At 40.8% G+C, this 14,773-nt stretch overlaps 1 protein-coding gene across 1 annotated transcript in view; it reads left to right on the forward strand.

Moving 5' to 3' along the window:
- The window catches only part of nckap1l (NCK associated protein 1 like), a 31,679-nt gene that overhangs the window by 358 nt on the left and 16,548 nt on the right, over positions 1-14,773 (forward strand). Inside the window, exons 2-18 of the mRNA XM_076989068.1 lie at positions 3,961-4,071; positions 4,175-4,267; positions 5,307-5,363; positions 5,450-5,592; positions 8,540-8,630; positions 10,379-10,516; positions 10,735-10,783; positions 11,237-11,393; positions 11,738-11,794; positions 11,896-11,992; positions 12,193-12,302; positions 12,416-12,548; positions 13,217-13,298; positions 13,427-13,485; positions 13,596-13,741; positions 13,944-14,076; positions 14,525-14,644. Of these exons, the coding sequence (XP_076845183.1) occupies positions 3,961-4,071; positions 4,175-4,267; positions 5,307-5,363; positions 5,450-5,592; positions 8,540-8,630; positions 10,379-10,516; positions 10,735-10,783; positions 11,237-11,393; positions 11,738-11,794; positions 11,896-11,992; positions 12,193-12,302; positions 12,416-12,548; positions 13,217-13,298; positions 13,427-13,485; positions 13,596-13,741; positions 13,944-14,076; positions 14,525-14,644 (1,776 nt within the window). The remainder of the gene's footprint in view (positions 1-3,960; positions 4,072-4,174; positions 4,268-5,306; positions 5,364-5,449; positions 5,593-8,539; positions 8,631-10,378; positions 10,517-10,734; positions 10,784-11,236; positions 11,394-11,737; positions 11,795-11,895; positions 11,993-12,192; positions 12,303-12,415; positions 12,549-13,216; positions 13,299-13,426; positions 13,486-13,595; positions 13,742-13,943; positions 14,077-14,524; positions 14,645-14,773) is intronic.

The raw sequence follows: 14,773 nt of genomic DNA on the forward strand, positions 1-14,773 counted from the left end.
GGCTCTATAATTAGTTTTCGTTTAGAAGAGAAATGTATGTAATATATTCTTAATTTACATATATTCTTGCATGCAACGTTAAATGTACATTCTGAATTTGTTTAAATGTTACGAAGATTATAACTCTGCATTTCAAAGCAGAAAACTGAAGAGGAAGTACAAACAGGAAACCAACAGGGACTGTCAGCCCTCTACTTACAGCCTACATCTTAAATTGCTCATTTGTCACATGGTGCACTGTTTTGGGTGTCAGACATATTGTAGGGCAGTCGGAAATTTAGCTGGAAAAGAAAACCTAAGGGCTTAAGTTTGAATTCTGGCAACTTGACTTACGTTTACCTAAAGCATTTAAATATGCTCAATTCAAAATATTTTGTGGAAAGTTTAGCTCTTGCTTAAAAAGACTTCCATCCATTCACTTTTCAAGATTTATTTAAGGGATTACATTTACAGAATAGGATCAGTTTTCATTTGTTAGGAGGTTCACTTATTAGTTTCACTATTGGAAGGTTTTTTTCATAAGGCTGTATCACTTGTGCTGTACAAGGAAATTACTGCTGGCAATGCGCTCTTCAAATGTCAGCATATGTATCAGCCAGCATAGCCAAATCACTAAGTGTTACATTTTGAATTTCTACAGCAAATAAATTATACTTCACAATATATATTAAGCAATGAAGAAGTGACTAGAGACTGGAGTGAGGCCATAATAAAACATTTCATAAAATTGTTTAAAATAGCTTAAAAGAGGAAGCCATTATTTTCTTGGTGACACTAAATATATTCCTGACAAATCAGAATAACAACAATAAAAAGAACAAAGGAAAGATTTGTTAGAAAGCTTGTTGGGAGTATTGGCGTGATTGTGTTGGATAGCATACAAAACTCCACTTATACTCACAGCAAGAGGAAGAAGAGCAGATGCAAAGGAGCAGATGCAAACAGAAGGCTAAAGCAGTATTATGCACTGGTCTCATGTACGATGTAGATGGGGTAGGGTTTGAGGTAACCAGTTCATACATTAAGATTGACACCTTTTAAAGTTATTGGATACTGATAGATCTACAGTGCTCATTGCAGTATATAGGTCTTGTGTAAACAGTGAAAAGCACAGTGTAGCACAGGCATCTGGGCTCCTCAAGATGTCAGTGGTCTTCTACCCAACTCCTAGGGTTTGAGTAGAGTTAGTTTTGTTCATATACATGTTAACAAAGTTCAATCAAGAAAGGCATAATGTATCTTAAACAATTTGAACAAATTGAAGTGTAGACTTCAAATACACAGGTACAACACCTAAATAAAATTTCTTAAATACTAAAGATATTCACAGGTAGCCAGTGTAATGTGACCATGTTCACATTTTGGCAACTTCAACTGATAGTTTCATTAGCAAGGATTGTAATTTTGGCCAAAAAAGATATGGGTGATAGCCTATAACAGTAACATTTTAATTTGTTAAATCTCTCTGTGTCCACAAACTCTTGTCAATATATTAGAATACCCCCTGTGACCATGTCCGAATTGGTGCAAAGGTAGTCGCGGATGACCTCCCTCTCGTGCTCCAAGGCCTGGCCCGGGGCATGACTGAGAGAGCCAGGGGAAGACTCATGCTGAGACACTGGAGAGAGCACACAACAATGCTTTTCCCATCTTCTTCCCATGCTCATTGGCTCTCTTGCCCGTGCTCCAGAATCCTGGCATCCATATCAGCTCGTCTTTTTGTAACGTGGCAAGGATCAGTGTAACATACAGACAAGGATTCACAAATGACCACGAACGATCAACAACTGATGACACACACTTAAAATACACAGACCACAGCAAGTGCAACATATAGCAACAAGACAAGGGACAGGTACTGCACATAGCGCTGCCACACACACACAAACACGCAACACCTATGGAAATACATATATGCATATAGATGAACAAAATCACAAAGACATGCCCCAAAGGGGCTGTACCGTAACAATAAGTATTATAATGCATAACATTTGTGGAGGACTTGGCTCAGGAGAATAGATCATTCTAACAGATAAGCATAACTAACATAAACCAAGGAAAACAATAAAACAATTATTTTTCTATTATATGAATTAAGAGTTGATTCTATAGTTAAATGAAAACCTTCACTAAACAAAGGATTACCAACAAGTAAATAAAGATTTTGAGCAAAATGTCAGACAGGGTAAAGGCCCCAGAAAGGGAAATCGAAAGAGGTTTAACAGACTAGGTTTAACAAAGTGATGCTAGTCCTACTGAACAGAGTTATGGAGGTGAAAGAAAAATTAAAATGACGTTTAAATGGCAAAACGAGTAAAAGCAACGTAAATGAGTTCAGACAAGCTACACAAACTGAGAGACAAGACTAGGTTATTTTTCTTCTTCTCGAAGAGGCTTTGACTTGAATTTTCTTGAAGCTCTAACTGTTAAAAACTATACTATTTCATTTTGTGAAGTGGTATTTAACATTTTCGGGGAGATATTGTAATGGAGGTGATTTGTCAGATATAATCTGACAGTCTGAAACCTGTTTAATGAATATGTATTAACTGTCTTGATGGGGGTTTAGGTAGAGAGAGGGAGATTCCTTGACATTCCACGGAATCCCAGTTAGTACACAAACTAACATTTGGTAGAAAGCTCATATTGGTGTTACAACTTAGCAGGTTTATTCAATCCTTTACTCAGCATTACGCCTGTTATTATGGTGCTGGTTTCATTACTTATATTTAATCATAATGCTGGGATGGTACACTGATCTTTTTCCTAAATAAATGCACAGCTCACCAAAGGGGAAAAGCTAGCATACATCACATACAAAATCTGTTCACATAGTGTTCAAACAGTACAGATATAGGATTTAGTCTGGAAATTTAACTTTATAGAACTGTGACTCCAAGACCAGATTGTTTTATGTTCTTCAATAAGGATCCTTCCCCTGGTTAGAATAAGGTCAAACGTGGTGTCCCTAGACTGGTCTCGAAGAGCTGCTTCCTTAATGTATCTGATAAGGTTGGTCCCTCAAACTTTGTGAGAGTAGGTCATGCTTGGGTCTCATGGTTTGCAGAGTGGAAAATTTGGATTATTCTCCACTACACTGGTCTACAGGTTGGGTTAGATTAGAGGTTGGGTTAGGGCAGCGTTTCTCAAAGTGTGGGGCGCAAGCAATTGGAAGAAATGATAATAATATGATACTAATACAGGCTTAATAATGCGCCCCCCCCCCGGTAAACAAATCACGTTCACCACCCACCCCCCCGTCAACAAATCACGTTCGCCACCCCCCCCTCAACAAATTAGGTTCGCCACCCGTTCGTGGGGCGTGGAATTTCCCCTTCTTCTGAGGTGGGGAATGATAGAAAAAGTTTGAGAACCACTGGGTTAGGGTTTGAGAGTTTGGAAGGACTCTGTAAGAAAATGCTCCACAACCCTAGCATTGGAATTGGGGATCTGGACCCATGCGTTTGTAAAGCTGCTTTGTGACAACAGGTGTTTGTGACAGGTGAGGCAAGTGTAATAATAAAGGAAGTGATCATGCCGGTCTCAGGGTTTAAGGGTTTTATGATAAGTGAAAAGTGCACCAAGGTAAAACTCGTGACAAATCCAAACAAAGAAACAATAACCAGCTGTTCACTGGTACAGAGACAAGACATATATAGACAGACAAACGACGTCCAGGTGATGAACTCCCTAATGGGAAACGCCCACCTGAGGGACGAACAGCACGCAACCAAGACAGGACAAACATAGAACACTACTGCTGCTGATGGAGGCAGCCACCAGGGGGCCTCTGTACTGTGACAGTGATGTAAAAAGCAATATGTTGTTTTTAAATGTGTAAATATAATTTAGCTTGCACAGCTGTTAAAGAACACATGGTAACACATTTTTAATAAATGACATGCTATATTCAAATAATTAATACCTGCCTGAATATTAATGTGTGCATTGTTTTAGACTTGCACAGATCCTAAACGAAGACCATCCTTTCTCACTGACAAGTCAATGGAGAGTGCTTTAAAATACATAAACAGAAAATTCCCCAACATAGATATAAGGGGAAGCAGTGTAAGTATTTTTATTAAAATCAAACCCAATCACTGTTCAAGGATTAGAACAGTATCAGTGGTTTCATGAATTCACTTGATTTTCTCCTCATATGTGTGTGCAGCAACAACTGAGCAGCATACAGAAACAGAAATCTGCAGTATTGGAAGGATTGAGCAGTTACTATGAGTCTTTCCTTGATGTCATGGATTTCAGGGTAAAAATATTTGAACACACACACATGCACACACATACATACACACACATTTTTCTTACTATATTCTCAATTTAAAAAGTAATATCAAACATGGAATTTTACAATTACCAAAAGAAACCAGCAAAACAAAGCAAACACACAACCAATTTGTGATGGGAGTTCTTCACATCTATGTCAGGGTCACGGTCCAGGTTCAACAAGCCTACACTGAAATTCATAGTGAAGTAAACAAAAGGAAAACTAGGCAGACTAAACAGAATATAAACTAGAAGATAACAAACAGGCAGAGTTTACACAGTCACAACAAGAAAAGATACCAGACTAACTCATAACACTCAGATGAATACGTGCATTCTATTCATTCAATAACCAGCACCGAACAAGACAAAGAACAGGGTTTAAATACACTGGACCAACAAGAGAAACAACTAGAAACAGGTGGGAATGATAATCATGGGGTGGGGTTATAAGTGACATGGGCGTGGCAGGAGAAACACATGGGGAACCAATACATAGACACATGGCTAGAAAAATGAAAGGTACACTTGACAGGTGGGGGCGGGGCTAGACGTGACACCCGCATGTGCCTGCGTCCAATACTGTGCATTTCCCCAAAATGCCTGACTTCGTTCAAGATTACATTGTTGAGTTTGCATCCCGAGCCTAAACTACAAAGCTGTGTTTTTTTGTCTTGGTTTTCACTTGCCTTTTGCCTAGATCAACACTGTGCTTATTTTTGTTCAGGAGTTCAGTACAGACAATACAGATTCCCCTTCAGTGTACCTCATTCTAGTTTGTACTGTGCTGTTAAGATAATTGCAACTATTTGGATATGAACATTTAACACTTACGTTTACAAGCATATGATAAAATTTGGTGTAAATGAAGTGAAATCATTCACATTCACAGTTCATGTCTATGTATCTTGTTGTTAATGAGTTTGCTGTAAATTGTAAAGTGCATTGTGCTATTATCTTTTCTTCATTGTAAAATAATAAATCAGTGTTAATTCCACATATTCCTTTCTTTTTCACTTTAGGACCATGTTTATGAGTTACTCAACACCATAGATGCATGCCAATGCTATTTTAACATTGTAAGTATTGGTTAGGTTGAAGTGCTCAAGGTCTGTTTTATTTATTACTATGATTCATGGTATAACAGGTACATTCATTGTTTCAGACTGTGAATTTTGATTTCACCAAGAACTACCTGGACCTGATCATTACCTATGCCTCAGTCATTTTAATGCTGTCTCGCATCGATGATAAAAAAGCACTGGTGGGAATGTATAACTGTGCCCATGAGCTGTCAAATGGAAGCAGGTAATTAAAGCTTTATTTGATATTTCATTTGTCTAGTGGTAAGTAGCTTGAGAGAAGTTAATCATCCACATAATATAATAATATAGATTATGATATTGTAATATTATAGGTTATACACATAGAATATATATTATGATTATATATTATGATAATATAGAATAATAATATGATACTAATACAGGCTTAATAATGCTTTTATTCCATTAACACAGTAGGTATAACATATTTATATCCATTTATATCCATACTAAAATTATTGTGACATGGGCGTCGGAGAGACGGACGAGACACGAGTCCGAAGATTTACGCACACTCACTTTTATTATTCGCACAGGTATTGCGCAATAAGCGCACGAGTAACATATACACGGTACACAACGTGCAGACTTAGACAACGACGAGCACAGGACACTGCGCGAGCGCACATTAAATACACAAACCACATTAGCCCCACGTGATTACGAGACAAGTCACAGGTGAGACTTATTAATCACACGACATATCCCCAACCACGGATATCCACAGACGCAGACAAAGCACGTGGACTACGTATACACACGCCCAAAAGGGAGGGGTCGGGGTCCTCTACGTGACAGACGCCCCCTCCAAAGGCACTACCAGTCCCGGGGTGCCAACAGGACAGAGTGCCCCAAACCCACGACGATGGGCGGATCCGACGCGCTCAGTCCTGCGTCTGGGAGGTGATTGCCCCTGGCGAAGCGTCCGTCCCGAATCGCCTAGCACACCCCCCCTGGGAAGACCGGGGAAAAAACGTTTGACACATTAAACGGAACGGACACGAATACACACACCGGCACATTAACACATAGAGGAACGAGAGGGAAAAAGGGGTTTGGTAAACATACGGGTAGACTTACTTACTGGAACAAACAAACACGTAACACGCGCCAGACTACGTGCCAGGAGGAGAGATAGGAGTGGAGAGAGGCCGGGAGCTGCAGGCGCTGCAGGGGACGTTCCTCCTCCAGCCTTCGCTGCGGACCCTCCACTGGGTGCAGCGCGGCTGTTGTACACGCCGGGTGCAACGTGAGGGAGCTCCTCCGCCGTGTCCATATTCTCCTCCTCACCCTCCAGGATCCCCTCCATGGACTCTGCCGGGCTCTCACCCCGGGAACAGTCCATGGGGCTGGCCCTGGAAGACCTGGAGGACGAGTTCTCCCCTGGAGTCCTCCGCCCCTTTACAGTCCCCATGGAGGAGGGAAGGCTCTCTTCCTCATCCTCCGTGTAGGGGTCGCTCTCAGTGTACTCCGATACACCAGACCCCACGGACGGGGAATAGTCCTCCGCACCGTAATCCACGGTGGACGCGTCGTCCTCCTGTACCATAGGAGAGGGACCTACAGGCGGAGGGAGGTAGTCCTCCTCTTCTGACTCCAGCTCCTCCTCCTCCTCACCGTAGTCGTCGTTGACGGAGGGAGGGTACTCCTCTTCCTCCTCCCCCTCCCCAACATAGTCAACGGTAGGAGCGGAGTAAATGGACGGAGGGTAATCCTCTTCTTCCTCCCCCTCCTCCTCGTAGCCCGCGCTGGGAGAAGGGCACACAGGTGGAGGGGGGTACTCCTCCTCCTCTGACTCCTCCTCGGACTCCCCCTCTCCAAACTCCTCCTCCGGGGTCGACCCGGTCCGACTCCAGCTGCTCCGGTGTAGGGGCGGTGTCTCGGCGCGTTGGAGGGGAAGAAGCGCGGTGATGCCGCTTACTGGGGCGCTGACTCTTTTTTGGCCGAGTCGTGTAGCCTGGCATCTTCCTGGTGTCTCTTGTCGGCTCGTCGTTCTGTGACGTGGGCGTCGGAGAGACGGACGAGACACGAGTCCAAAGATTTACGCACACTCACTTTTATTATTCGCACAGGTATTGCGCAATAAGCGCGAGTAACATATACACGGTACACAACGTGCAGACTTAGACAACGACGAGCACAGGACACTGCGCGAGCGCACATTAAATAGACAAACCACATTAGCCCCACGTGATTACGAGACAAGTCACAGGTGAGACTTATTAATCACACGACATATCCCCAACCACGGATATGCACAGACGCAGACAAAGCACGTGGACTACGTATACACACGCCCAAAAGGGAGGGGCCGGGGTCCTCAACGTGACAATTATATATATATATATATATATATATATATATATATATATATATATATATATATATATATATATATAATACTCTCTCCCATAGTACAGTAAGATCCAAACCAGGCCTCTTTCTAAGTGAATTTTAGAAAAGAAAAGAGCTTCAGTTTTTCAGAGGCCTCATTTTAGGTTAGTGATAGGATAGCTTTGGTAACCATAACCTTGACCCTTACACTTACCCCAACCCTAACACTTACCCTATCTCTTACCCTAACCCTAACTCTAGGCACTCTGGTTCCAGATCACCTTGTCAATAGCTACTCTTCACTTAAATGTTGAACTAGTTGCCCACCACCACCTCAATGTTTTTACATAATCTTAACCACCACCTCATTGTTTTTACATTATCGTAATAATATATAATATCAGTCTGAATTGACATATAATCTAAACCAGTAGCGAACCATGGCCATTAAACCTGGGCCCGCTCCCATTGATCAGACATGGAAGTATAATCCAGCCTTTAGTATTAGCAATAGTGCATTAGTGCTTAGCAAACACAAAACAGGTATGACAAAGAGGGACTCTAACAAAATTCAGGGAAATATCTGGTGTACTTGTAAGAGCAAAAAAAATGTAGAGCTAATTGAACTCACATATGGCCAATCACAAAACACCTCTGAGGTCATTGGGAGGCACAACTTGCTGCCTAGTTACCTGTAAGGGTCCCTGTTTGGCATGTGGCAGCAAGAAGTGGCCACTGTGCTACCCAGAGATGGCACCTAATGGCAGGTGGCAAGTAACTTTTCATTGTTCTTCATTGTTTGTGTTATTGTATAGTGACCCGGCTTATCCTCGCCTTGGACAGATGATTCTGGAATATGACCATCCTTTGAAAAAACTCACTGAAGAGTTTGGTCCACATACCAAGGTAAGTTGTCCTGAGATAAAAAAAAATCAATGACAAATGAGAGAAACCTAAATGAGACAAATGAGAGAAACTAGAATTTCATCCATAAATACAGTTTTATTTTGATCACATTGAACAGCAGAGTATTCACTAATCTACTCTAAACTCAGTAATTTGATCGTTAGCATTACTAAAGGGTTAGATGTGTCCAGGCGCTTTGGTGTAGGACCATCTGCTGTCCTTATCTCTAAATGTGGAAAGAAATCAAGAAATGAGGAAGTGCAGAAGACGATAGAGATGCCACATTATTAACCATGTAAATAAATAGTGTGTAGGAACAGATCTCAAACAGGAAAACAAGGGAGATAAATTCACAGCCAGATAAGAGTATGCAAGTCACAGCTGCAATGATAGGAGGAGATATACATTTACATTTACATTTTACATTTACGGCATTTAGCAGATGCTCTTATCCAGAGTGACTTACAAAAGTGCTTTGCATCTGATCACAGAATACATCCTAGGTAATAGTACGGATAGGCCAGAATTCAAGATACTATTGAGTCAGACTACTACTACACTACAGGAGTCAATATCATTACCTAGTGTTTTGCAAGTTAAATGTTTGCCAAGAAGCACAAATAACCATAGACAGACATACAATTTAAGAACAGCAGACAGTGCCGAGTTAGTGCTCTGTTAATAACTCAACAAACAGGTAAGTCTTCAGTCTACGCTTGAAGATAGCAATAGACTCTGCAGTCCGAACAGCTAATGGAAGATCATTCCACCATCTTGGAGCCAGGACAGAGAATAGTCTGGAGCTTTGTCTTTCATGAGACTTTAAGCATGGAGTTTCGAGTCGAGCCAAGCTTGAGGTTCTGAGTGCTCACTGTACGGATATACAAAACAAGAGACAGGGCAGAGACTAAAGTTGGGTTCATACTGTGCGCTAATGAGCCCAATTTTGTTGTCATAGGCCAAATTGTGCATCACATACAAATAGCTTTGGTTGTGAGTTAAGATCAGTGGACAAAAAACGTAGTGTGGTATACTCTATGGCTGCCAATTTAGTCCCTAAACCTAACCCTCTGACCAAAGACTTTTGAGTTATCACCGTTTCAGATAATTGATTTAAAAATCACAGTGTCTGACCACACTTATGAGGCTTGTCTACAAGCCACCAATGAGAAGACATTGTGGGGGATGTCAAACTAATGAGACAACTGTCCATGCCAAAATGTAAAGAGAGCATGTGGGACTTGAAAGAGATCAGCAGTTTCTTGAGGAATAACATTGCAACTAAGGGCTAAAGCCTTGTTTTTGTTTTCATGACCCCATGTTCTGCTGGACTCCAGAGTGCGCTCAATGATGATGTATGCTGAGCATCATCGTTTCCTTTGGCGTTTTCTTACTGTGTGACTTAACATTGGTGTTGGGCAAGTCAAAGCCAACAAATACAACAGGAAAGTGGTCATACACAGAGAGTTACAGAAACCAAAGGCTTAGTTTGCAGACTAGAGATAGATTGTTCGCATGTGTCGCATGTGTCATATATAGTAAACAAATGGGAGAGTGGAAACAGGTGAGTATGTTTAATATGATTAGGGACATTCAGAACTCAGGAGACGAGGACTTCTGGTGGTCAGTGGTGGGATTTTTTGGTTCATTTCTGACAATCTTCTGACAAACAGTCTGGCATTTAGTTCAATGAAATCTGACTGTCTCTGTGGATCTTTGTGTTCTCTGCTGTTTTGCCTCCTGATCAGTCCGTAACAGAGGCCCTGCTCTCACTGCATTCAGTGTATCCACGTAGGAACCTACCAGCAGAGCAGTGGCGCAACGCCCAGCTCCTCAGCCTGCTCAGCGTGCCTGCTGCCATGCTCAGCCCTGCCGTGTGCGACACTGTGAGTGTGCTTTCTTTTCTTAGGGTACAACTAACAAAACGTGCACAAATGATGAAGTGATAATGTGTTAAGTCTCCTCGTTCTTTATGTCTATGAGTTCGCCAAAATAAGAGTTGTAACTTGTTTAGAGAAGTACTGATTTAGATCATTTAATATCCTGTATGTGATATATTGTGATGTGCTCGTATGTTGTGCTATTTGTCTTTGTGGTCTCACAGATGGCTTGTGAATATCTGTCTATGGAGGTGATGGAACGCTGGATAATTTGTGAGTATCAAGATGCAATAATTGTTACTTTGTTTGAAGTAATTGTATTGGCACAATTGCTGCATGCAAAATATTATTGCTTTATTAATCCACCCATCCCTGGTTAATACATTTTCAAAACTCGTTTACTACTGTCACGATACGGCCCCTGACTCCTCCCTGGGCAGTGTCTCTGTGTGTGTGTCTGTTCATGTTCGCTTGTGGTTACGTGTATGAATGAGCGTGTGCTCATCTTTGTCATTCATCTCACCTGTTCCTTGTGATGTGTTACACTTGTGTCTCATTTGTATTCGTCGGTATGTTGTGTAGTCGTATATCTGTATAGCACTAACACAAATGATCATTACTGTAAATTCTCTCACAAGTAACAGTAATCTTGTTGAATTATCATTAGTGTAAATTCTGTCTCACGAGTAACAGTGATCTTGTTGAATTATGCCTTGTGATTATCAGTGGGCTTCCTGTTGTGCTACAACAGTCTCAGCACAAATGCTGCCTCTCAGGAGTTATGGAAGATGGGTTTACGCAGTGGTCTCTACGTCACACTCATCAGGGATGAAGTCATTAATATACATAAACTCTCAGAGGAACACCTTGATGGGCTCAAAGGGTAAGTGAAGTTCAGAGTACAGTGTATACTGTATACTACATGTAAAGTGAGACACACTTACCCACACAGTATCTTTATATATCGTCAGTTGGCAGCTTTGGAACAAATTTCAACCGAGGACAGTGGTATAACCCTAACCCTAGATATTGGTATAACCATAACCGTAGTTATTGGTATAACCATAACCATAGATATTGGTATAGCCATAACTCTAACCTTAGATATTGGTATAACCCTAACCCTAGATATTGGTATAGCCATAACCTAACCCTAGATATTGGTATAACCATAACCTAACCCTAGTGGTGTAAATAAATGGAATGTCGTGTGTGTGTTCTTCATAGATACAGCAAGCGTCTTGCTGATATTAAAGAGTGTAAAGAGCACACTATTGCAAACTGGTGAGTAGTACAAATACACTTCAAATACAATGAATCATGCCGTGTAAGGTGCATTAATCAGTAAAGCTAAATGCAATAATTTGTCTTTCTATATATCACAGCGGAGCAATGCACAGAGAGAGGCGCCACTATCTGAGGCAGGCACTGAAAGAACTCACCAAGGTTTTAGAGGATGAGCCTGCGCTGCTTGGACCCAAGGTCTCCATCTTAGCCTACTAGAGGGTGATCGCAAAAAAACAAAGAAAGAAAGTCATGTCTCTTTGTTTCTGTGTATAATGTTGATGTTATATTACCTGCGTAATGTTCATGTTCATGTATGTATATAATGTTCATGTATGTGTATAATGATGTAATGATGTATGATGTTGATTCCCATGTTCCTCTGGTTGATCCCTAAGGCGTTATTTGTGTTCATGGCATTGTCATTCTCTCGGGATGAAGTGCTCTGGCTGGTGCGTCACGCTGAGAACATTCCTAAAACCAAAACTCCTGAAGACTTTGCTGATTCGTAAGTTTAAAGTGTGCAGTTTGCAGACTCATAGCTAAAAGTGTGTGCTCAGTTGTAAGTGTCTTTTAAACAAATTACTTCTAAGTTTATTTTTTAATCTTTGGGTTTTGCAGGCATATGGCAGAGCTACTGTTCTACATGGAAAAGCTGCAGGCACTCTTGGGTCGCTATGGCTTTGTTATTCAACGGTATCATCTTCAGTATCTGTCCCAGTTTGATGCACTAATTCTCAATGACACCATACAGGTATATCTTTACATCATTAAATTAAACATAAATCTATCAATTATATCAATTTAAAATCAACATTAATACAAAAATTATGTAATGTCATGTGACCTTCATTAGTCAATTCTGTTGGTCAATTTACCTCTTTTTTGTTGAGCTGTTTGTGCATGTGAAATATCAGTGTGCAGTTTTTGAACTGTATCCACCAAATGTACAGGTAGAGCTGTTTGGTAACATGCAGTCTTTTCTACATATACCTAGTCCCTGCCCTCTTGGTTTGATTTCAGGTGTTCCTAGTTATTAAATGCAGTCTGTGAAACCAAGTGTCATGAAAAAGAGGCAGGTCAAAGAATCATAGAGGCCACAGTCTGAGCAGGTTTTATTGACGGGGTTGACATACACAATACTATTGGGAGCCATTTTGAAGTATTGCAGCACACTGTCCTATCCCATGATTCAACAGGGACAATTAAGTATGCATGGTTGAGCGAAATGTGCCATTATGGATTGAGCAAAGAAATATATACCAAACTAATAATACATAGGAACACCTGAAATCAAACCAAGAGGGCAGGGACTAGGTATATGTAGAAAAGACTGACAGGCAGGGCGGATCCAGACGTGACAAAAGTTCTAATCGACAGTCACATGCCTTCTGTATCTAACACATCTTAATCAATTTTCAGAGTATCTATGTCTGTCCTGAAGAGGAATCAGTGCTTATGACATCATTTGTTTCCACCCTTTCTGCACTGACACTCAAACAGTGTAAGAAACTGTATCTAATTTTAAAGAGTTTGTGAAATAATGTATGAATGTATGTATGTGTGTGTGTGTGTATGTGCCGCACATACTCAGTTCTTCTTCTTGACATTTTTTTTCACCATCTTGACCAGTGGAAGGTAGTGAAGAATTTGATTTCAAGCCTCTCAGACTGGATTGGTTAAGATTACAGGTACTCTTATGAATTTTAATGTATTTTTTAACTTGACAACTGGAATACTTGGTAATAATGCATAAGCAATACTATATTTTGGTTGTGACTGACTTGTATTTAAACCCCAGGCATACGCTAGTATAGGCAAGTCCACTCTGGCGCTGAAGGACTACCCCGACCTTGCCAAGATTATGAACATGACACAGTTCCACACCAAGATGTTGGATGACATGGATGGGCTCCTCAGTGAGACAGCAGATCTCTCCTCTTTATGGTAATTTTAAATAAAAAGTTACATATTATATTATAGATAATAACCTAATCTATAACCTAAATACAGTAAGTGTTGTAAATATGCCACCAACCTGCCTAATGCTGCTTTTGTGTCAAAAACTCACCAATTGTTTCAGATTTGCTGTGATCAAAGGCAGATGCAGGTTTGATGCCGATTTTGTATTGTTTATTTACTCTTTCAGTTTTTACCCACGTGTGTTTGAGAAACTGTTCTCTCAGAGCAGCGAAGAAGTCTCAATGCAGCGTTATCTTATGGCTTTCCCAATGGTCTGTGCCCACTTCAGCCAAAACACACACCACATGTGCCCTGAAGAGGTCAGTAGTAAACAATGTTTTGAGCTTGTGAAAGTTGCTTTGATATGACTGTTGTGAGATCACTGATTGGTAAAGGTAAGACTAGTGGTGTGAAATTTAATTTGAATTAATTAAATCATATTTGTATGATTATTAATCTTTATATGTTTTTGGAAATTCACCTGGCATTCAGTTGGAATTTAAAATAGGAAATTGCTGCCATGCATTGTTGTATGCCCTGCTTTCCATGGGAGGGATTGGATAGAGTACCGGTGTTTGATTGCAATGGAAAATACGTTATCCCTGCCTTGCACTGCGTGTGTGTGCAGACAGAATTGATGCAGAAACAAGCTCTGTGTGTGTTGTCTAAGAAACATGGAGAAACATGCTCTGACTATGTTCATGTGTGTGTGTGTGTGTGTGTGTGTGTGTGTGTGTGTGTGTGTGTGTGTGTGTGTGTGTTGTCTAGGCGGAGTTAATGGAGAAACAATCTCTGCGGCTGTGTGTAACGTTTCTGGAAGAGATTGCCATTCAGACCTGTACAGTTGTGCTGGAGATTTCTACTGAGCAATGCAACCTTCATGAACAGGTTCTTAAAGCATGAGGTCTTTAAGATACCATGTGTCTAAAAGTGCAAGTCCAATGATCATTAATTAGCTAAAGCTTGTTCAACAATGGGTGAACATATGTGTAGTAATTTATATACTGTTGAGGGCTT

This window comes from Brachyhypopomus gauderio, chromosome 1, assembly GCF_052324685.1.
Source record: "Brachyhypopomus gauderio isolate BG-103 chromosome 1, BGAUD_0.2, whole genome shotgun sequence".
Taxonomy (NCBI): domain Eukaryota; kingdom Metazoa; phylum Chordata; class Actinopteri; order Gymnotiformes; family Hypopomidae; genus Brachyhypopomus; species Brachyhypopomus gauderio.